Source organism: Haemaphysalis longicornis, unplaced genomic scaffold (genome assembly GCF_048455015.1).
Source record: "Haemaphysalis longicornis isolate Haplotype H1 unplaced genomic scaffold, Haemaphysalis longicornis Haplotype H1 scaffold_1, whole genome shotgun sequence".
NCBI lineage: Eukaryota > Metazoa > Arthropoda > Arachnida > Ixodida > Ixodidae > Haemaphysalis > Haemaphysalis longicornis.
The window spans coordinates 58459010-58483149 of NW_027526203.1; the positions used below are offsets into that span (position 1 = coordinate 58459010).

A 24140-nucleotide genomic window follows, 5' to 3' on the forward strand; every position below is an offset into this window, starting at 1 on the left:
CTCCTGTGGGATGCTGGCCCACGCATCCGCGATCCAGCCACAAAGCACCGCTGGAGAAACCCGCGTCAGCCATTCGGTAGCTGTCACTTACGGGTCTCCTGACCTTATCCACTCTTGGTAGCAGGACCTGATGCAGTCTTTGAAAGGTTGATGCAAACGTCTAGCGGTTGCAGCTGGGATGTCATTCCTCCTGGCATGAGAATGAGTTGGGTGCGGGGTTCGCGCAACAACTTCTTCAAGGAATCGGCCAGGTGGCAGCGAAAGGCGCCCAACACGAGCACTGACGGGAATCCCCAACAGTGCTCCAGGCCACCGAAACCACACAGACTTTATCCGGTCAAGCACCAGTTGCTTTCTCCACCCACGAATGCTGCCTTCGGTGACGCTGAACTGCCGTACTGCGGCGCAATTCCTAATGGTCTCGGCACATAAAATAACTTTTCTTTTAATTGCAGCCGAATACTGTTTTCGTGCACCCTACATCGTGATAGACTTGCGGTGCACGTGCCGAGATTCTTCGCGTGGTCAAAACAATCAAAATGGCGCCGGCTGAGAGAAGCAGCAGCCAGCTAACGCCACCGCAAGATGGCGCACCCTTCGCTGAAACCGAAAGTGCAAATTTTCGGCTGAAAACTTTGGGATCCGCATATAATACGAGGCACAAATTTGACATAGTAAAATATGGAAAAAAAACCTCGTATTATACGCGGGTTTTTACGGTAATTCACAGTTGACGGTTACTTTACAGCGTCGAGAATAGGGCCCCAGGCAGGTGGCCTCTATAGAGCTTGAAGCCGCCATTCGATGGCTCGCATGGACACTAGCGCCAGTGTCCCCTCAAGCGTATGTTTGTATGCAACTCTATCCTCCGTGCCTTGAGTGTTGACTAGACTTGCTGCATATAAAAAACTATCTCCAGAGAGCATTGCGAGTGCAACTGAGCTGAAGCACAGAAAAGTGGACTCGCCCATGTAAACGGAACGCCGGGGATTGTTGGTGATAAGAGGTGCCTTATCGTAAGCATGGGCTCTTAACCGCAAGATAGGCGCCATACCAGCGCTTTCGCTTCGAGGGTCCGTAGACGGCATCTCATCCTGTTCTGGTGACGCGTGAAAAAGTGAGTTCAGACGGCTCCTGTTTTCACCTCTATTTTAAGCGTTTTTACACATCACATGTTCTATTTGGTAAAGTCAGTGTCGCAGCTGTCGCTCTTCGTTGTGAGTCGATTTATGCCCCGTCAGAACAGACTGTGCGGAAATCAAAATTGCATCCTAAATGGCTGTATCAGTACAACGCGTTTGAACTGTACACCAGGTTGGTATCCGTATAGATTTCCAGACTAGTCCAAAGGTTGTAAGAAATGGGCCATAACGTTTGGCAGTAACAGAAACAGACGCAGAGAAAACGCGTAGTGCACTTTCTGTCTGCCGGCTAATTGTGATGGTGATAAGAAATTATGGTGGTGGCGGTGATGAAAATTGGTGAGAAATTAAAACAAATCCCTCTATTCAATTTGAGCCGTCCAGGATCCTAAACATTTCAAATTGTGATGAGGAATGAAGGCAAAGGAGCACAAAAGTGCCGAAATTCAGAGAGAATGGTGACCTGATCGCAGCAATTTAGGCTGCTTGTCTTCATTATCATTTTTTTATTCCAGATTTTTCTGAGTATTCAAATACGTTACGGTATGGTAACGTTTTAGAGTTTTCCTGTGTTTGTTTTCGAAAATTACCAACATTTACACCGTTTAGCTGCGTGAATCGATGTGACTTTGCCCGTTATGTGCTGTGCCTAGTACAAGCAGAAATGCACGGGTAATTACTTCTTACGATTTTTAGTCAGTTTTGTTATGCTTTTCCGGGTACTTTTTTTGCCTTAGTTTTGTTATGGAGGTGCATAACTGACATCTTTATTTCGGTTCCTTCGTTATAACTCTTCGGTTTTCTGTGTTTCGTGTTTCTGCTTTCCGAAGTTCTCTTTTACCAATTATATCCCTCCATTTCTTATAAGGGTTAATGCCGAAAAATGGGCATTTTTGTTCAAATGCAGGACGTTGCATGATTCGCCCGCTTTCACGTTTTTATTTCGTATTTCTGCTTTCCTTCTCGGAGTTTTTTTCTGCTACTTTGAGGAAGGAATAGATAAGACGCTTACTTTTTATTTATTTTGTTCGATAATTATGCCTTCTGGTATCCTCTACGTCTATGAGTGAAAGGAAAAAATATACAACCAGTGGGTCCTGCCGGGGATGACATTTGGAGCGGAAACTTGGCGCCTTACTGAACAACTTGAAAACAAACTTAGAATGATAGGAGTGACGTTAAGGGAAAGTAACGAGCTGCCACGATCAGAGAAAAGACTCAAGCAGAGGATACGATAGTGGAGGATCACTCTCAGTTAAGTTGTCAACTTGTTTAGGGTACTGCAAAGTATACCTTTTTACAATTTTCTTTATTTCAAAAAAATGTCGGCGTCGCTTCCCAAACGGAGGTTGCAGGGAGCCAACCAGGGACCTTTTTCTTCAAAATGGTGGTATAAAAACCTTCAACTCGTAAAATTACCACTTTAGTAGCCGACTGAAAACATAAACACAAACAAACGATATTTGTAATCTGGCCTGGTTCCGACAGAAATAAGTGAATTACCCTTTTAAGAATGATGAACCTTGGTCGGTAAGTACAGCTCCGTTGAACACTGGGAAAGAGCGCATTCAGTACACTCTGCCTTCTCTTAAATGCATTTGTGTGCGCCAATTTTGATATTTACGAATCCTCAAAGAGTCAACTACGTCTCATGTGTACCAAAATGTCTTGCACACTGAACTATTTTACACCTTTACGAGTAGTACGAGTGGAAAAGGGTTTTTTAGGTTTGTTTGTTCGGGGCTTTGAATTCGTGTTGGCATTTTGTGGGGTGTGGAAAGGTAGATATTTGTTTTCGTTAGTTGAATTTTACATTATTTATCATTTTTAATTTCTTTAAATTTGTGTGGTTTTTAAAATCCTAGGACCAAGTATCTATATTTACTCTATTATGCAAATAAATGTACCAAGTTCACTAATTAGGCATTATTCTGCAAATTCTGGGCGTTATACGTTTACAGCAGTGGGAGTAGTCGGCAAAGATATCTATGCACGAAATAATTGAGGCGAACGAGTAAACGCGGAATGTAGCAGCAATGTACCGGAGCAAAGCTGCAATCCTAATACTCTAACAATGCAATGTAAAGTTCTGACAAGCAATGATAACTCTTACAATGGTTTTCCACCAAGATTACTTTTCAGCCTAGTACCTATAGTCATGCGGTCTCTAGAAGCCTCAATGCTGCCACAGCGATCCGTCTGATTGTCTATGGACAGTTAGGACAGGCTGGTCCCTTTATATCGAAATACAGGCGTAGAATTTGCACGATGAAAGAATCGTTGCACAAGAAGACTCGAAGATTTACCCTGGGATGCTTAGGCGTGGCAATACCTAGAACGAAGGCAGGAGGTTGCACACCTATCATTAGCGAAAAAACGCGCAGACAAACAGGGATGCACACGGGAGGTTTGCGAGCGCCATGTGTGGAACTTTCTCCGTACTTGTCTTTTTTCGCTAGTGAGATGTATTCCCGTAATAACCAAGTACCCGATTTTGTGCCGCAGATATGGAAGCAGGGACGGGAGTCGATACGGCCGCCCTATGACTTACAAGAAACAGTGTTCATTTTAGTTCAGTAACACTAGTTTCGAGAGCATGGTGCAGCTTTGTTGGAGTGCAGCCTAAATCGTGCGTGAGGTTGGCTTGCAAATGGTGCCAGGACTATAAAGCGTATGCGAGTTCAGAGAAAAGTGGAAATTTTCGTATGTTGGCTAATGCTGACCGTTGCTGTTGCCGGACAAAAGCAAAGGTGCGGGATATTTGTTAGAGTATTGTTTGAAAATAAGTAGTCCAGGATAACGACGATGTCGGCGGACCTACCAAGTATTTATAGGACTGGGTTGGGTTATAGAGCTTTGAATTTTTGTTATTTGAATAAATATTGGTTTCCCTGTTACGAAATAATGACCTGCCTACACATTTCGTCAGGTTGAGAGACGGTAAATAATTTTGGTTACAGCCTGTTGGGTATACCTTAACATTTACTACAGACAGACAAAGACAGACAGATACACAGACAAAAATTTATTTCCAATCAATACGGCCACACTTCTGTCTCTAAACTAGTTGCCAAAGCGCGATTTTTTAAAAAATAGATAATGGTCGAATAAACAGAACCACAGGTGAATATTTAAAGTTATCTTCCGGTTATTCAACCAGACAACGTCACAAACACACTGTATTCCACGCACTGCAAAATAATGGGATGACCTTGAAAGTAAAATTGTTGAAACACCTAATATCGACGAATTTTAAAAATTGATCTCTAACTGACCAGCAATGTTTGCTTTTGTTTGCATGCAGTCTCTCTGTTGCTTGAATTGCATTGTTTTGTGCCGCGACTTCAGCCTTATAGTGTCGCTTTTGTTCTTTTACCAAGACACCACTCTCCAATGGTCCCATTTTGGGGCCTGCAGTATTGCTAAATAAAGAAATCAGTAAATAGGTTTATATAAGTACTGAAGAACTACGTAGGGACGCCCTTCGGAGGGCGATCGCCTGTTGTTGCTGGCCGCTCCCACGTAGGTACAGGAAGGGCGTGGCCGTCGGCCATTTCGTAGGCCCTCTGGACAGCCAGGAGCTGGACGGAGAGTTCGACGTTTTTAAGGGCTGCCTTTCAGTCTTCTTCCCTTTTAAAGGCAGCTTCGGGTAACGCAAGACATTGCCATAACATATGAGCTGAAGAGCAATACGCCTACTTCTAGTACGCTCAGCTCTGTTCAAGGTTGGGCGCAAAGTCAATGCACCTGCCCCGCGAAGCGAAGGGGAATCTGGAGAATTCTCAATGCCGACTTCTGAGACCGAGAAGGTTTGAATGAGGGGGTGGGTAGGCCCTCCGACAGAGATGATAGTGAGCAAGAACCTCGTGAAAAGGTATACTGTAAACGTTTTCGCGTTTAGCAAGCGTGAGTGTCGGCGATTTTTTGCACGCTTGTTCTAAGCTTGGTGTGCTTTCACGCTGAAAAATCACGCTTCCTAAGCATGACTCACGGGATGCGTAACGCGTGCAAAGCATGAGTAAATGATATTTTTTGCACGCTTGTTGTAGGCGTGGTGCGCTTTCACGCTAAGCGCTCACGCTTGGCATCCGCGGCTGGCGACCCGCTTAACGATTATTGAAGGTAAAAGAGAGTATTTTTAGTTACTTTGTAACTTAAATTTAAGGTTTTTAAATGCAAAAGTGAATATATATAAAGTAACTGATATATATATACTGATACTGTAAAAAGGTTTTGTCGTTTGTTTTGGTTTTGTTTTCACGGCGGGCTTCTCAAGAGAGAAGGTACGAGAAAACGAGCTACTTTGGGTTTAGGAAGAGGGGGGTAAACGTCGGCGTGTTAGAAAGCAAGGAACAGGCGCTTACCCTGGTCCTAAAAAAAAGAGCTAATGTAACCCTCACATAAAAAAAAGCGAGGTTCGACGAGGACTCGAACCAGTGACCTAAAAAACAGTAAACGGATGCGTTACCACTCAGCTATCTCGGCGGGTGGTTTGAGGGCACCTAAAACAACTCTATACTTACGTTAGTTGTCAACGAATATTGTCGCTTGTGTCTAGTTTATGCTGAATTTTTGAAATTCTGGCTGTCCTAACGCTTGTTTCTCACGCACCGGTCTTGCAGACGAGGCCGCATTGCTAGCGCTGCAAGCGATTGAGCCAAAGCTCCCTGATTTGACTCATGAAAAGCTATCGCAGTCAACCCGACCTTTTCTGCGCAAGCGACGCTAGCCACGAATGAAATGGAATGTGCCGTTAGAATTATGGCGTTGATAACGCTTGTTTGTTGGGCACCGTCTTGCAGACAAGCAACGTCGCGCTAATACTGAGAGAGAGTTTATTTGCCGTTCAAGAGAGGTACAATTCTTAAAATATACAGACGAGGGTCCCAAAGTCCCATGACTGCCACGGGACCCTCGATGAGCAGTTACAAATCATGACTTTTAAAGAAACAGCATTGAAAAGTTTATGCAATAGCAAAGGTAAAATAATTATCAGATCATCATTATACAGTAGGTAGAAACCTTGTACAAAGATACAATAGCTATACACACACAAACACACACATGCTAAACACTAAGAAGTTCAGGATGCATAATAGTTCGTGCAATAAAGACAGCACTTGTCCGAAAAAAAAAAAAGTAATCTTAATGAGGTGATAAGATTAAAACACAGTGTGATGAGATATATTGAAGATTTACTTTTAAACCGGGGTAAATGAACTGCAAAGAAAGATACTAGTTCTGCAAAAGAAGGTCTTTTAGCGATTGTTTAAATGCCGATAGGGACAGGCCGGATTTTAGATGCAGAGGCAGAGTGTTCCACAAAGAAATCGAAGCGAAGTGAGCACTCCTTTTTCCGTAGTCAGTGTAAACTGTTGGCAGTAAAAAATTTCGTTGACAGGCAAATCTAGTTGGGTTCGGATTACGCAAATACTGATTATCGATAAATTCAAAAGAGAGTTGGTGGTTGAGTAGTTTAAACAACATCACAGCAATGTTGTAATTAAACAGGCAGTTGATTGACAATACATTAAACTTGCGTTGCAGTAATGTCGAACTATAGTAAACAGTACTATTTGAAATGATGCGCAATGCTTGGTTTTGGATGTGTTGAACAGAGTGCAGAATGTATTTATAAGTGTTGCCCCATGCAATTATACCATAATTCAAGTGGCTGTGAATGAATGAAAAATAGAGCGACAGCAACGTATGAGTAGGGAAATAATTCCTAGCCTTGAGTAGTGCTCGAATGCCGAACGCAGTCGCTGTTTTTAGGTGGTCTATGTGATAGTTAAACTTAAGGCAACAATCGAGGCGGATACCTAGGAATGTAGTGCAATCACAAGGGGGAATTGAAGTATTACCGAGCGACAAGGAAGGGACCAGCGGCAAGTGTCTGTGGCTTGACCTAAAAACCATAAATTTAGTCTTACTAGGATTAATAATTAAATGATTCTTTTCGCACCAATCCAAAATAATAATGAGAACAGAATTTAATTTATTTGTCAAGGAATTTAAGCATTTGTCAGACATCGAAACGGTTGTGTCGTCTGCGTATAAGACGCAATGAGATGAACCAGCGATATCAGGCAGATCATTGATATAAATTAGGAAAAGCAAAGGGCCCAGAATGGACCCCTGTGGGACACCTTGGTTAGATATTTTGGTCTCAGAGAAAGCATCCGCAGCATATATCACATATTGTCTATCAAGTAAATAGTTTTTCAGGAAGGTTAGCGGGGGGCCGGATACACCATAGGACTGTAGCTTGTTAAATAGAATATCATGATTGATTGTATCGAACGCTTTTGTAAAATCTAAAAACACTGAGCCAACGAATAGTGATTTATCTAAGGAATTTTTGACAAAGTCGAGTAAAGACATTAAAGCGAGACTGGTAGAGCTGCCCGAGCGAAAACCGAATTGGCAAGAATGTATTAAATTAAACTTTGTTAAATAGTTAGTTAGCCTTTTACAGAATAATTTCTCTATTAACTTGCTGAAAGAGGACAGAATCGAAATCGGTCGGTAATTAGAAACTATGTCTTTGTTACCTTTTTTAAACACAGGGATGATCTTCGACCGTTTTAACATTTCAGGGAACACGCCTGACTGGAATATCAAATTAATTATGTGGCAGATAGGGTCGGAAACGAGATGGGCAACTAATTTTAAATGACGGATAGAAATGTTGTCTAGGCCGGGGCTTGTAATTTTAAGCTGAGTGATAGTAACGTATACTTCTTCAGAAGAAACGGGGCGAAGAAAGAAGGAGTGAGGTGTATGACGTGGGTTCGAAAGTGCCGCAAAGGGTACATGCGTTTGGGGCAAGGAAAAGTAATCGCAGAAAGCGTTGGCAATGTCGGAGGGCATGTGATATACAGTGTCGTTGTAGCTAATGCTAGATATCGGAGATCTTGGTGGGCGTCGGTTTAAAAAGTCATTTAAGAGTTTCCACTTTTTCTTAGCATTATACTTACTTTGAGAAAGCGCTTTTTCGTAGTAGCGTTTTTTGGCTTGCTTAAGTAAGCTACTAAGAATGTTGCGATATTTTTTATAACGTATATCAAGTGAATTGTTAAATGGTTGTTTTTTAGTTTTTTTATATAGGTTATCTTTTTTCCGCATACACGTCAATAAGCTATCGGTTACCCACGGGTTGGAGGATTGTTTATATCTTCTTTTGCATTTCACAGTCGTGGTGCTCATAGTGACTGCTTGCAAAAATGTCGAGCAGAAGGAAGTAACGGCCTCCACAGGATCGAGCATTACTTTGATAAAGGACCAATCAGTATCGCCAATTTTTTCGACAAATTTTACTTCATTGAAAACTGAGGCGAAATAAGAAACATCAGAACGAGAGGCGTCGGATTTGAGGGCAATAAAAATAGGGTCATGATCAGTTATGTCGGTTTCAACAACACCAGATATTGGCCGTGTTGGTAGGTTGCATAGAGCATGATCAATTAGCGAGTGAGATCCCCGGGCGGGGCGTCTTGTCGCACAGTTAATTAAACACTCAAAGCCGTAGCCTGTAAAACAGTCGGTATAGTCTTTGTAAACTGCAGAATGAATATCAAGTAAATTGATGTTTATGTCCCCCACAATGATCACGTATTTATTTTCAGACGACAGTTTTTGAAGAATATTATCAAGGGAAAGAAGAAAGTCTTGAATTGGTGATGATGGAGACCGGTAAATGCTGCCCAAAACGAAATTTGAACTGTCGATAGCTAAGAATGATGAGTTCGCTTCAACCCAAACCGACTCGCAATTTGCTACGTCGAGTGATAAATCATACCTTCGTGTGTATGCGATGTCAGTAGATATGAAAATTGCTGAACCACCATGAGTGTTATTAGAGCGATGGCAGAATTCTGCATTGTAAGAATTTATGCTATATAAGTTGCCGTCGCCGGGAGTGAGCCAAGTCTCAGACAAACAAATAAAGGAAAATGAATGATCTAAAGAGGAAATAAAATTTGTGATGCTGTCGTAGTTTTTACGAAAACTTCGAGAGTTGAAATGAATAAAAGTGCGATTGTTTTCGGAAAGAACATGTTGGAATTCGTCTGAGGAAATCAGAGACATCGGCGCTAAGGATTTGTCGGTCTAACCAAAGATGCGCAGATCCGATTCCGAGGATATGCGGAACTGGCGGCTGTCGTTAGTCTGTCGGGCTTTTATCAGGCAATTTTCCGTCCAGAGATACTGCCAACGGTGTTCCTTTTTGAGTGCGAGAGCTTTCGAGAACAACATTTTGTTTTCAATAGTTAAGTGGTCATTTACGTAGATAGCGGAATCGGCGCTTTTGGAAAAGCCAATCTGATTAGTCCGCAATCGCGCTTTGCGTGCTTTCCTGACAAAATCGTCTCGCTTGTCCCTGCAGACAAAACGAGCTATGATAGCCTTATCGCCAGACTTTGAAGGAACGCGATGAATGGTGTCGATGTCAGCCGTGGACACCGGACAGCCCACGACTTCGCCCATTCGTTTCAAGATCGCAGAACAGTCTTCATTTTGAGTTGAAGGCACACCCTTTATTTCAACGTTGTTCTTTCTGGAATGCTGTTCCAAATCGGCCACTTTTTTACCCAGTGTTTTGTTTTGCGCCATCAAGGCCTTGTTGGCAGCGACGAGCTCATTCTGCTTTGCACTCAATTCATCGAATTTCTTGCCCATGAAATCTATACTTTCAAGGACATTTGCAGTTTCATCTAGACCGAGTTCACAGCACTTCAGTTTAATTTGCGCTTCTATTTCCTTAAATACCCCTGACAGCTTATCGTTAAAGGCTGATTCGAGTTCATCTATCCTCCTCGCTAACTCTGCGCAGGTCGGCATAGCGAATGCAAGTTTGCTTCAGTGGCAGGGATAGTGCAAACAAGACCTATCCAACAAAATCAGCAATCAGCAGCAGTTGCGGCAAGGCATGTCAGAAAAACGGAAAGGTTAAAAATACAAGTGAACAAACCTGCAGGGAAGCAGACTGTCAGTTACAACGTCCAACCGCCGCAACTACTGCTGCTGCTGCTGTTATGGGATGGCTGGTGATGGGGGATCTTCCTTTTATGCAAGGCCCCTGGCGGCGAAGTGCAGGTTCCTGGTGATGTTCACGCAGTCGCGGGATTGTTCCGGGCTGTCGAACGCTCACAAAGATTGCCGGTGAGTGACTGGAAGGCGCCGAGGCAGCCGATAAGGTGACATGCGCCAAGGAATTCCTGCAGGGAAGCAGACTGTCAGTTACAACGTCCAACCGCCGCAACTACTGCTGCTGCTGCTGTTATGGGATGGCTGGTGATGGGGGATCTTCCTTTTATGCAAGGCCCCTGGCGGCGAAGTGCAGGTTCCTGGTGATGTTCACGCAGTCGCGGGATTGTTCCGGGCTGTCGAACGCTCACAAAGATTGCCGGTGAGTGACTGGAAGGCGCCGAGGCAGCCGATAAGGTGACATGCGCCAAGGAATTCCTGCAGGGAAGCAGACTGTCAGTTACAACGTCCAACCGCCGCAACTACTGCTGCTGCTGCTGTTATATGCTGCTGCTGCTGTTACTACCAGCGATGTCACTCCTGGCATGTCAGGCGCATCAAACCCGTCTTGTAAAACGACTGCTAAGAGTGCGAAAACCTCTGAGTTTGTAACAAGTGGGGATTATTAGAAAGCGACCGAAGCATGCGGTGGCGGCGACGTAATAGGTACAGCAAACAGGTAGGCAGAACGGCAATGACGAGCGAAAATGATTTTACACGACCGCCCCCGGCGGCCTGCGCAAAAAAGGAAGATAGAACCCCTGCATACTCGCCCTCGAATAAAGCTGTAACGCCGATTCAGTTTGTTGTGGACGAGGAGCAACCGAGGCTGCAGCAACAAACGATTGTGCTTGCCGTGGTATGAGCAGTATGAGCCAAAGCATATCTTCACATCTTTATGTTATCGTCCGTCTGACTGTTACTTATTGAAGGGAACAATCAGAACACAAACGTTGACGTCTAACGTCTATGCGAGACATAGACGCTGCTGTTTAGGCCCTAAAAAGCACCTTCAGGGCGTCTGTCGGTTCTGTCTGATGGCGCGCTCGCGCCGCTGATTACGAACAAGGCGTCTGTTGGCGTTCACTGATCGTGTTGGCAAGCCGGTAAACGCCATCACGGTTGAACTCTCTGTTGGAAGACTACGCTGTGGGAACGATAGAGTGCCGACAGAGCTTCTTATTGGCCCCACAAACGCCATCAAGGTTAAACTCCCTGTTGGAAGACTAGGCTATTGGGCGATAGAGTGCCGACAGAACTTCTTATTGGCCCCACAGGCGTGCTGTCAGCCCAACAAGAAAGTCTTGTTGGTCTTTTTGTCCGGGCGGTTATTAAAATAGCATGTGCCTCTGCCGTAAATACGCTTGTGTTCCTGTTTAGCGTTCTTGTGCTGGAAAAGTGGGGATCATGTGCCGCATATGACACAGCAGTGGCAGACTTTGAGGTATCGTATAAAAAGCAGTGTATGTGTACTTGTATTGTAAGTGTAGAAAGTGTTGTAAAGTGAGTTCGTTGGGTGCGTGTCCTTTGCCACTTTTCTTGAAAGACATGTCACAGATGAGGCGGAGGAGATTCCAAGGTGCAACAAACACGGTGAGCTTTGTTTTGTAGGTATCGGTCAGGGTGAAGCCAAGGTCTTCTGCCAGAGGGAGTGACGGACGGCTCAAAAGCAACATTTCAGATGATTTGTTTCGAATAATAACATTCAACGGATGATTCCTTATCGACATAGCCCTCACGCAGTAGGAATGCGCCATGTATGTGCGCTGGTGCTCTAAGCACGACTGGTCGGCTTCACCATACAGGCTTTCTATAGGCCTTGTCCGGAAAGTCCCAGACGCAAGGCGGAGCCCTAAATGCAACACTGGATCGATCATGTTTCAAGCTGTTTTTAAAGCAGAACCATACACCACACTTCCTCACTCTATGCGCGACCGCACTAAACTATTGAAAAGACGGAGCAGGCATGTCTCATCTGCACCATATGATTGGTTGCATACTGTTTTAATAACTTGATAGTTTTAGTGCATTTAATTATGACTTGTTTAATGTGAGGGATAAATGTGAACGCTTCTTCCAGCAGAATATTCAGAAGCTTGTGTTCATTCTTGACGGGTCACTACATTATTAATTCGAAATGAAGGATGAGGCCGCACTTCACGCTGCCTATGCTCTTTTCGGGATTAATCTTGAAACCACTTTCATCTGCCCACTTTCTAAGTTTATTAGCACCCAGTTGCAACTGCCGCTCGCAGATTGAGGGACTACAAGATTTAGAGCTGATTTGAATATCAGCAACATAGACTGTGTAGAAAATTGCGGGTGGAAGTGCCTTTTGGAGTGAGTTCATTTTGACAATGAAAAGTGTGCAACTCAGTGCTCCACCCTGCGGACCCCGTTTTCTTGAATGTATGTTCTAATAAAGTGATCCTCCCAACCTTACGCGAAAACTTCGCTCAGACAAGTAGCTTTCTATAGTGTTGAGCATGTTTCCGGATACACAGGAACCTTTTTCTCAGCATCTACTAAAGATATTTAAATATAATAGACACATTTGTTTCAGATTTTAGGCTCTTTTAAATGAACCAGAAATATTTAAAACAGATTGAAACTAATTTTTTATGAACTTTGTTCCCTCCAGTAGCTAAATTTTTTCTTTATTTGCATATTAAAAATTGCGTGACAAAAAACCGCTGCGTGCATATTTTCAGTTCTGGCACAGTAGATATGACAACGTACGTATATGACAGGGAAAAATCAGGTGGTTATCCTTGAGTGATTTATTTAGTAAGCACCAGCTTCGTAATCACCGTCGAAGTGATTTTTTTTTTTTGCTATTAAGCCTGTGGTCTGGCCTGCCTTGCCTATTTTGCGAACTCTCGTATAGCTCTGTTCGCAAAATATCTTCGCTTGTGATCCACCTCTTTTAGCCACTTTGTGGTGGTGTTGCGCCAGATTTCGATACGAATGATTTCAAAATACTGGCTCGTGCTTTGCTATCATCATTGAATGAAAGAACAGCATCCGATGTAGCAATCTGGAGAGTGTGAACCCCAAAAAGGACGTTTTTTGATGCGCGGCTCCGAAGGACAAATGTAGAAAAAACGTGCACAGTGTCTTCTGATTGCCTTGGCTCAAAAATCAGCTATACAATGGTGCCAAGGTATTTCTTAATACAGTTATTACCAAAAAGCGTTTTGATATGTAGCTGGAGGTTTCTTGATGGAAAAAATGACAATAAACACGGAGCACATTCTAAAAGGGGTCGTCGTCACTTACCACTTGCTTAGGGAAAAACTGTTTTTGAGGCAGAAAAACGACTTTCTGAGAAAAAGTGTGATTAGGCAAAATGCGAATAAGAAAATATACTTCGGTAGTTGCGAAAAAACCAGAAGTCATTCGTTCAAATTTCGCCGTACCCTATGCCCTTAATACATCGGCGTTTTCTCTATGCTGCACGTGAGAAACTTGTTGAGGCACAACGAAAGGTGCGGAGCGATCACAGGTGGTGTCCCTGCGGAGCGCCATATGTCGCTCTCGCTGCACTCTCGGTTCTTTGATTTCCATATCTCAAGTAGGCGTTTTTGGGCATTTCTATATAATTTAGTACCAATGAGGACTAATAAAAGCTGTTCTGAGCGGTAGAAGGCGGAATAATAATATCTGCACTAATATATTGTCAGCTTGTCTGAGTAACACATATTCGAGGAAAAAATCTGCTATGTTCATATTGCCATCTTTCAAATTTTAGTTACAAAGACTAAGCAGTGGAACATTGCTTGGGTGGAGGATTGCACGGTCTGAATCGGACCGTTCGATAACACTCGTAGGCACGTTTTTACGGGATTTTTTTACACCGACTCGCCTAACTATTGTGTTCTACAAGGAATAATATGTTCCGCCCGTGCTTGTAATTGCGCATAGACTGCTGTACTAGCAGCCATCTTTTTATAGTATCAAAGGACATCTATTTCTATGTACGCGCTCTCTGGGAGCGTCCAGGTCATGGCAGCGTAGTGGTTCAGAAGTAGACACTTTATTACCGGAAGTTCGAAGTTCAGCTGTTATCGGGGACCCGCAGAGGCAAGGAGAATTTTCCAGCAGGGGAGGCAACGCGGTTGAAACTGCTTATCTGTTACCGTTGCATCCATACAGACCAATCTGTTGACAAAGCCCTCCTACTTCAGCTTGCCAAAATGAGATATCACGCACATATCTAGAGCACACAGGATCCGAGTGATTCCTTCTGGCAGCTAACATTCAAGGGTTGGCGTGTGAGTGTATTCCCACACAGGAGGCGTTGTTTACCGCACTATTGAAGCATTTGTTTATTGCTTTTTGAAGCCGTCAGGTTTATTTAAAATCTTGACTGTCTTTCCCTCCCCCGTCAACTTTAGCACCACCAGGTTTTATAAAGTGACCTGGCCACGCTGGGCAATTCCGTGCAGCAGATCTGTTTTTGTTTCTTTCTAGTTATTTTCGACGCCACTGCACCAGCTTGCGAAGCAATTCATCACCTGTGATTGAGTTTGCCGTCGTCCTTTGTCGTCCGCTATTTATGAGCTTGCTCAGCCGGCCGTCGTTAATTCACTTTTTCCTCATTACGCGGCTCTTTGCCTTTGCTTATTTATCCAAGGGGAGTCCACATTTTCTTTGGGCCAGAATGTGGGTTCATAAAGAGCTCTTCCAACGCAAAAGCGTTACTACGCTAGGTTCTTGAAGCTCGCACGTGGCTATCGTCCGCAGAATGCGCTCACGGATGTCGTCCGTATAAAGTGTCCGCATCTGACCCTTTTCTGACGAATAGCGGCTCGTGTAACCAAAATATAAAGCACAAAAAACATTGAGCACGCTCGGCTTCGCGGTGGAGACGAAAAAATTCATCAGAAATGGAGAGAATTATCTACTATAGCGTAGCACTGTTATGCCGGTTGTATTGAGTGCGAGTTCTTTATAGCCAAGTTTTTGGGTTTTTCTAAATCCTGTACGACCAATCATCTCCATTTATGCTATTACAACGATTACATTTAGAACTTTTGCGAAATCTGCATCATTGTGGAAATGCAGGCGTAACACGGTTAGCCATTTTCTATATTTTTAATATGTGTCTTATTGTTTTTGTTTTTCTAAATTTTGTTCTACCAGTTATTTGAATTTACGCTATTATACCGGTTACATTTGGAACGGTTACATTTACGCACTGTCTTGATTCGTCTCCAGCTAGTATATGAGGACTAAGCTTAGTTTTGAATTGTCTTGTCGTAATTTCCTACCCCTTTTCGCGAGCTGAGAATTAGGAATGTAGTAGACATCCAGGCGTTATTGTAAGCGATTTCTTTGTAATGCTTACATTTCGGTAAAGATACGATACGACATATACTGTAGAGGCCGGGACCAATGCTGTATCGAGCACAGGCAATGCTGTGCTCGATATAGGGAGAATAGTTTGTCATTCAAAGGAGTAACACCAGCAGCGGTGCTATTTTTATATCGCTGTGGACTACGCAGAAGCTGCCTTGCTCTAGTGGGCTTTAATCGCTCGAAACAAGACGAAGAATTGCGAGGATAAACGTTTTATAAACTGCACAATAACTTATCTTGTTCGTATATTGTGCCACCTCCGCAGCGATCGGCAAGTATAAATCATTCAAAAAATATTCCAGCGTATGGTCTTCAAAATAACTCATTTAAATAGTCTTTTTTGTAGGAACTGTTGAACCGAATTCACTGCATTCCGACTGTGTGCATGCTATTCCACCTGATCGTTTTGACATCTTTGGACCGTCTGCGGTGTTTTTAAAAACAATAAATAAATAAATTGCATAACGTTTGACCATGCTCCAGCAAATGTATGTCGTTCCGTTCAAACTACAGAATTTGGTAGCTGAGTTCGATGGCTGAAAAGGTGTCTGTTGTAGCAATGCGAGTGTATCTCAGACTTTATGGGAACGAATCCCGGTGTTTCCAAATCTTGAGCGCAGTGCCTTGCCTACAGCGTTGCGATTCAAAATATATTGCGTGCATGACTGCAGGTATACATTTCTCTACGTGGCTTTTCTAAGAGGAAAGCCCAGCCGCCATGTCGTGGAACAACACGTACCAGCCCCCGCCACCACCTGGCAGTGGTGACCAGTACGTGTCACCTCAGCCACCAGCCGAGACCAGCTACCAGCCACCCAGCGTTCCCTCTGGCTCTGATTTCATCGACAGCGCTGCATACCAGCCTCCGACATTGTAAGCGCTGTGCAAAGAAACCACTGTACGGGAGGATTGAGTTGTGTGTACATACACTGTTTTGCATATTGCGGCATATTTTGAGAATATACTTGCGTAAACGTCTGTGGAACTTGTGGGCAACGTTTCCTGGACGAATTTGCCATGTATGGGCACCTTTTTTTTAAATCACCACCTTGGCTGCTCTTTAGCGTATTTTTGCAAAAAAAAAAAAAAAAAACATCTGTAGCGGAAGAACGACGCAAGGCAGACCTGGGTAATGGCTTCCCGTTGAATCTCCCGATGCATGCCCATCGGGAGATTCAACGCACTCTCGCGCGCGCAACGTTCACGTCTGCTATTAAGGGGTACAAGCAGCTTTCTTCAATGTTCTTGCACAAGCGTTGCAGCGCAAACTGATCCCTTACTGCGTCCTGCAACACGTTCCTTATGGAGGATGCTTGCGCAAAGTGCCTCCCCGAATTCATAGACCTATCTTAAACTTAAGCAGCGAGCGTACTTCATGAAGTCCGCTCCAAGACAGCAGGCGGCTTGAACGGGTCTAAGACGACCTTTGCGTTTCATAGACGTTGGAGCGAGCTTGCTTCATCAAGTCAGGGGGCGACTTGAGCGGGGCGGCGACGGACGCGGCTGGGATCGAGAGTAACCGGGAATTATTTCGTTTAAGATGCAAATCAAGGTCATAAAACAGTCCCTTTAACTAAAAACCACCCATAGTAATTGTTAACAATGGTCTGTTTAAGCAAATAGCAATCCCCAATCATCTACAGTCAAAGCATAACGCGTGTTTCAGACATTAGTGGATGTGATCTGGCAACCCGGGCGCTCGCAACCGAGCCGCATCGGCGTTCTCGACAGCGTTTCGTTGGTTTCATGTTCGTTTCTTCGTATTTTTGTGCGTGCGCAGCAAAATGATCCAAGAAATGCGCAGAAAAGTTGCACCAAGGTTCACAGAAGGTGAAAAGACTCTTCTTGTGTTGGTTTTAAAGACGCGGCGAAGCAAATTATAGCGCAAGGACGACGTATCTTCCGTTGCAGCGAAAGCTTCCCAGTGGCGAGATGTTGCTACGGAATTTTAACTCCGTCTTTGGTGTCACAAAACGCGACGCGGCAGGACTGAACAATGCTGGAACAACATGAAGCAGAAGTGGAACGAGGAACGGTTCCGCGGAAAGCGAGAGGAATTGAAGGCCGGTAAGTAACACGTTCGCAATTTCGTTGAAAGACCCTAGCATTGCGCTACCGATAGATGTTACTGCCGTCGCGCCTTACGTTCGAAAGCTGCTTCTTTCACGCGTCCTGCTGTGATTTTTTTCCTGTGTTAAAAGAACTTTGCCGGTTCTTAAGGGCCGCGGATGTTATGTCATCCCTGTTTCGTTCTTGGATATAATAATAATCCGTTTCAACGTAGCCGAATTTTGAATCTCAAGCCTTTCAAAATAAAAAACCTCCCCTCAACAAGGATATACAAAATTTAGTAACCGAACCTGTAGTGTACCGCGCATCATGTGCACAAAGGAAATGTGTGCCAGCCAGATTCAGCTTCTGAACCCTGACAAATAATCTGTCCACATCCAGGTACTGAGAGCTTATCGGCAGTACTGTGAAACCTCAGCATACTGCAGTACGTGGAGGCCTGCCCTAGCTATAGCACAGCAGCCTTAAAGTGAAGCTTTCATTTTCACATTTCAACTACTGTCTACTATAGTTTGAAAGAGAAGTCAAAATGTGACCACAGAAGCACAGGTATATGTGTGTGTGCGTGTGACTATTTTCACTGGAATGCTGCTGTTAGAGCCATTTCAGTGCTCACATTCACTCCAGCCTTTTTTTTTTTTTACTGACGGTGTGTTACGCATTGCTTTCTAGGGGGAGGACCACTACCTCGACCCATGTCGCCGACCATGGAGATGGTTGGCATACGGCCTGAAAACAAGAATTACTTGGTCGGAACACGCCACCTGCTGCCTGTGCAGAGTCGACTGGTCCTACAGTTGGTGCAGGCAATGGTGGACAGCACCAGGGACACCGTGTTTATGCCACAGGTGGGTACAAATTTTCCATCTTTAGGGAAAAAAACTGTCCAACATCTCTGAGCTGCAGTGCAGTGAGGGCTCGTGGTTGAATTAATTAGCTTTGGTTTCTAAACAGGGGCCTAATCACGTGTGAATCCATTTTGCCGCAGAAGAAAGAAAAAGCAGTGGCCATCCGCATTTTTTAGCATGCAGGTTTAATGCAGGCTGCTGCAGCCTGTTTTCTGGTTGAGGTTGAAAAAAGGAAGGTCAGCTCATGTTAAAGGGGCCGTGAAGACAAAATTAAAGTTTGGTTGACTGGAAAGATTGCCTCGTTAGAATAACACTGCACAAATTTTAACACAGACTTGACTCAAATAAATGAAATAATGAGGAAAACAGATAATGGGTTTGCAATACCCTAGCTACTTTTCCGCACTGAACTGACGACGTATTATTGGCAGCTCGCTGCAATTCGCTGAGGCCGACAAAATCCGATGCAAAGTACAAAGCTTGCAGAACAAGATCTCTGCATTTACATTTAGTGCACATGCTTTTTATAGCAGTAGCAAGTGTTGGGTAAACAGTAGAAGTTACAAGTGAATACATAAACATAGAATAAAGGTGTATTTTGTCTTAATGGCCCCTTTGAGGACCCCCAGGTGGTCTAAATTCTTAACTATCCACTACGGTGCGTCTCGTAATCACCTCAGTTGCACTTCGGTGTAACGATGGAGTGACGTGTCCTGCACACCAGCCTCACGTGTGGCATACTGCTCTCTAATAGACGTGGCACACACACAAGGATGCAGTGTTGAAAACCCAAACACTGCTTTACTTTCATTTTTTTTGTCTTTTGGTGCGAATTACTTGGACAAGCAGGCTGGCGACACGTCACGCCGCGGCTACCCCACAAACATAGTTCTCCGCAGCTACAGTGCGCACCTTTTGTACTTGCATGCCATCACATTTACCTGTCACATGGCACACTCTAAGCTAACTCTAAGTTTTGCCCCAGGCCATGTGCTGAAAAAAACGGAGTGGTAACTCACATGGCCCCTTTAATTCCCCGTACATACTCAAATGGCTGTGTAAAGAGTAAGGCAGCCAATTTGTGTATCGTGGAATAGGCAGTGGCGTCACCTTTGCCTTGAAAGGAAGATCACCTCCACCTACCCTTCCGTGCACTCACATATCGCATAAGATTTCACATTCAACAGATATAGTTTGCTTGTTCATTTCAGATGACTCATCCAAGCCAGACTCATCTCCAGGGGAAACATGGGCTGTGACAGCGCAAGACGACAGTCTACCACGAGAGTCTCTTTGGGAGCCAAGTCTGGTGGCGGCAGCTACAGCTTCCGCAGCCGGCAGTTGCAGCGGCAGTGATGCAGCAGCGCCCGCTACGGAGGCCGCAGGGCATCCAAACGGTCATATGGCTCTCCTCGAGTGAAAGCTCTGGGCTGACGATAACACGAGGGTGGAGCTCCTGCAGGAGGAGCACAACCTGCACCTTCTGCTGATGAGGAGGTGCACCTGAGAAAATACAGCTAGAGGACCAGCTGATAAACCAGCAAAAAGAGCTTGAGTTAGAGCTCCTGAGTATAAAATTAAGCGTGAGAAAACTTTGCTCGCCCAGGCTTTGGAGTGAGAATTCGACAGGAGCCCGTGTAGTCGGGATGAAGGGAGAGAGAATTTTATCGTATTGCGAGCAGGAGGATGTTGTCAGGGCCTTGTCCTTTCTGGAGTGGTGTTTCTTGTTGGACTGTGTTGGACACCAGCCGAAGAACTTTTAAAAACAAAAACAAACGACATTTTGGATTTTCTAGAGTTTTGTTGTCCATAGGCAAACCAAAACGTGTTTGTCTTTGAAAGGTTTGGATCTCTTCTTGTGCCAGTGTTTTTTTAATTTTTATGGCCAAGGCTTTGCAACAGAAATAATAAAAGTATGTGTAAGCTTTGTGATTTCAGTCTGCTGCCTTTATTTGACAAATGTGGCTATTAGAGCTTTTAGGAGTACTTGAACAAAACCAAATGCCTTCGTACAGGCATTTTGTTACTGGTCTGGTATTTTTCTTTGCACACTCTAGTGGCAGCTTTTTTGCACTAAGGGCAACAAGAATGGCGAGCAATTTAGAATAAAATACAGAAATACTTAGCGGGCAGGGAACTACTTGCTTGATTCGAATTGAAACGTGGATGTTCATGTAGGTGCATTGCAGTGATGTTTGCTGCTTGAGCAACATCAGCGTTTTGTGAATATGTGCCTCCCCAGCTCACAGTATTGAATCTACGTAGGAGTCGCTGCCCAAGTTCAGTCATCAATATCCACTTTTATCATGCATCAAGCTAACAAACCCCACAAGAAGGCTATAGCAGGATAATGCAATTCACAAGAAAATAACGGTTTGAGGAACATGTGAAAATCACACGATATCAGTGATGGAGTTTGCGGCCAGCCAACCCGGTTGTTGCAAAAACATTTATTTAAGCCGATTAAAATCAAGTAAATGTGGGTGGCCTCTTTAGTTCAGCAAGCCAAGAACAATCACTGCTGTTCTAGCCTGAAGATGAAGCGTTCCCCAGTCTTTACGTGACAGCTATTCAGGCGGCAAAAGAAAAAAAAGAGTGACACCGAAGCATTCCCCACAATTTCTTTTCGGCTTGCTTAAAAAGTAGCACTTCAGTGCGGTCTCCACATAACTGTGTGTAACATCAGGCTATTCGTTATAATTGTTCAAGAAATTACCACCCGTTTATCTCAGCGAGCACGTCGTAACTGGTAAGTGTGGGTTGGCGTCCCCAGATGACGGAGTGGAGACTATAGCCAGCAACTCGCACTGCCCGTGTCGTCACTGGGACTGGACTAGTGCTGTAGTACACGGTCGACAAAAGCCATTTTCAATAAACATGACTGTGTAATTGTATTGGGCCCTAGGTTCCATTGGATTGTGCTGCCTGAATGCTAGCATGCAGTTAACACGCCAACTACGCTGTTTGGTTACCTCACAAATGACCTTACTGATTACACTGTAGAGTAAAAAAAATTGGAGCTGCAATAACTCTTTGTGCATGTGAGACCACTTTTGGGGCCAGAAGAACTGGGTGTAACTGAAGGCCAGTCCTTTAATGCAAAACAAAGATGTATGCTGTATACATGGTCCCTCTCAAGGAGAAACCTGCGCACTATAACCTGCACAACATTCCCTTTTCGCTGGATTTACTGTGTAGACCAAAAACACTGTTAACAATCACACAATGTTGCAACAAAGAGAAAAAACAACACCAGGAAATGTTCAAACTAACCACGTGAAGCCACTTTCGGGAGGGATGCGACAAGGTATACTCGGTGACAAGTTCAAGGGATACCGAAGCGCAAAAGCAAGTTGGCTGATATCAGTCATCAGAGGGCCGTGAATGGCAATAATACTATTTGCAGCACTACCTCGACGCGACCGGGAAGTGCACCAGCCGCTCAAACAGTGGCTTTTTTCCGATCAGCTCCGTCACCCTCTTTACGGTGTGGCACACAGTAGGTTTCACCAGTCTCCCGTAGCTGCTTGAAAGGAGCCGGCGCCGTAAAAACTGGCGAAAACGGAGGGTCAGCATCAGCTGCTGCAGTGTAGGCAGTGGCAGTCCCCGGCGATCATCGTACACCGGCTTTGGTGGCCGCTCAACGATTGCAGCGGTATTTTCGGCTTTTCGTCGTATACGCGTCACCGAACACAACATCAGTGGCACGACACACTGCCCCGAAGCCGGCGATCCATCGCGCAACGTCGCGCCGCTGCCGCTGCCGCTACCGGTGCCGAGCCGCCATGTTGGAATAACGAAGCGACGAAGTTGCCTTCAAGTTCGGCTTTTCGTCGTATACGCGTCACCAAACACACCATCAGTGGCACGACAGACTGCCTCGAAGCCGGCGATCCATCGCGCAACGTCGCGCCGCTACCGCTGCCGAGGCGCCATGTTGGAATAACGAAGCGACGAAGTTGACTTCAAGCTAGAGTGAACTAGAATAGGGGAGTGGCCCGAGCGGGCGGAGACGGCGTTGCTTTCGGCGTGCCGCGCGCCGTCGACCACCGCTAGGGTGGCTAGCGGCGCTCGTGCACGATCTCGCAGCCGGTCAGCCGGGTCAGCCGCGCCCGCGCTGTCGCCGCAGCCCTCAGACCGGACGAAACGTAGAACTTGGAAGGCGGTGGGTGCACGTGCGTTCGGTGGAATCGGTGCGGAGGTTCTGACGTGTTTTTTAAAACAGTGAGAGAGTGCATTTCGTCAAGGACCAGCATGTGAGGAAGATGGCGAAAAGAACTGATGCTCACTGTTTTGACCAGGCTGTCACGCCGGCTATCAGGGCGCTCCAAAGGCGTATTTGTTCGCCGCCCCAAGAGACGAAGAGGTTCGAAAAAAGTGGAAGCGCAATTTGCCCCGGCAGGAGAGAGAGACAAAGTTTTTTTTTTTTTTTAATCAAGCTTTTAGGTGGGGTGGTTCCTCATTTCAGGTAACCATGTGCCGTCCCGGCTCTACTGGCCCTCTCGACCAGCAGAAGTTGATCTTGAGAAAGGGAGCTGGAACGCAGTATGTCCCACTGCTCAGGAGTAGTGGAAGGAAAAGGAGGTGGGAGGTCTGGGTTCTTGACGCACTCCCATATTATGTGCCATAGAGTGCCTGGTTCCGTACATAATTTACATTGTGCGTCGAATTGTGTGGGAAATAACAGATGCATCCTGACTGAATGGGCAAACCGGCTGCACTGTGCGAGCTCCACTTTGTGTACAGGCCGTTCTGCACCGGTTTGTGCTAAACATAGAGAACGCGTTCACTGAATGCTTCAGTGTTCTTGAGCTTCATTGGGATAGCATCCTTGACATTTTGATGTGGTGAAGGCTAAGCAGCAGTGGGAACTTGGGTGCAGTGATCATTGTCAGGCTGTTGCGATAGAGGTGCGTTTTACCTCACGACCCGCATTCACTTCTACATCAAAAGCATCAACAGAAGCAATGCAAAAAGTCGGCAATCTGCAAAGTATGCTAAACTAGGTAAATGCCCGTAGTACTGGACCAAATTGCGAAATAAACATGACAGCACACTGAAAGGTAATCTGTTCTATCTTGTTCAGTGTATGTATATTATAAAAATTGTAATCGGGTTTGAAAAAGGTGAAGCGCTGTACATAACTTTGCTTAACATGTAGCATTGCATGTAAGTGTTAACATTAGTGACTGTTCTTTTTTATAGTTATTATAACAAGAAATAACTACAAAATAATTTGCCTTTCGCCTGATAGCATCCTTGATCTCTGAAAAATAGTAAAGACTCCATACCATATTGGCAAGCAAGCAGCAGTTCGTTTTTGTGCTATGCGGCGGGTCTAATCTTCCTTTTAGGAGATTGGGGGTGAGGGGGGTCAACGTGCTTATTTGCGCACATGCGCCGAATAATACATCAGAGTTTACTGCAACACCTCGGATAAAAAAATTGTCACTCATAAATGCTGCTATACGAGCAATGACGTGTTTTTAGAACCGCGATGCTCTGCCCTCTGCAGGGACTAACAGTCCATGCTGAACACCTGCCAGTTCGCAAAAAGTAGTTCATTGTCAATCGTCAGGCAGTATTCGGCGGGTTGCGGAGAACACAGGTGACAGTTCATTGACATTCAGAAGCACCCGCGCCAGATATAAAGCTCGGGGTTAATCAAAATCGTGGATAGCGGATCTAA

The 24140-nt window shown here is 44.8% G+C and overlaps 1 protein-coding gene across 2 annotated transcripts; it reads left to right on the forward strand.

Annotated features, from left to right (window-relative positions):
* Positions 1-17232: 17232 nt before the first annotated feature.
* LOC144176578 (uncharacterized) lies at positions 17233-20324 on the forward strand. 2 transcript variants are annotated; one of them, XM_077705220.1, is made up of 3 exons: positions 17233-17600; positions 18276-18455; positions 19663-20324. In XM_077705220.1, exons 1-3 carry the CDS (start codon positions 17543-17545, stop codon positions 19869-19871), a joined length of 447 nt encoding a protein of 148 aa, XP_077561346.1. In that variant the 5' UTR covers positions 17233-17542; the 3' UTR covers positions 19872-20324. The 2 variants fall into 2 exon arrangements, with proteins under 2 accessions (XP_077561346.1, XP_077561347.1); XM_077705221.1 differs by having other exon boundaries at positions 17266-17600; positions 18276-18451; positions 19663-20320.
* The last annotated feature ends 3816 nt before the right edge of the window (positions 20325-24140 follow it).

Coding starts and splice junctions, on each gene's coding strand:
- LOC144176578 (XM_077705220.1), top strand. CDS start 17,543: ATGAAGCAGAAGTGGAACGAGGAACGGTTCCGCGGAAAGCGAGAGGAA. Junction 17,601..18,275: donor GCGAGAGGAATTGAAGGCCG/GTAAGTAACACG, acceptor ATTGCTTTCTAG/GGGGAGGACCACTACCTCGA. Junction 18,456..19,662: donor CGTGTTTATGCCACAGGTGG/GTACAAATTTTC, acceptor TGTTCATTTCAG/ATGACTCATCCAAGCCAGAC.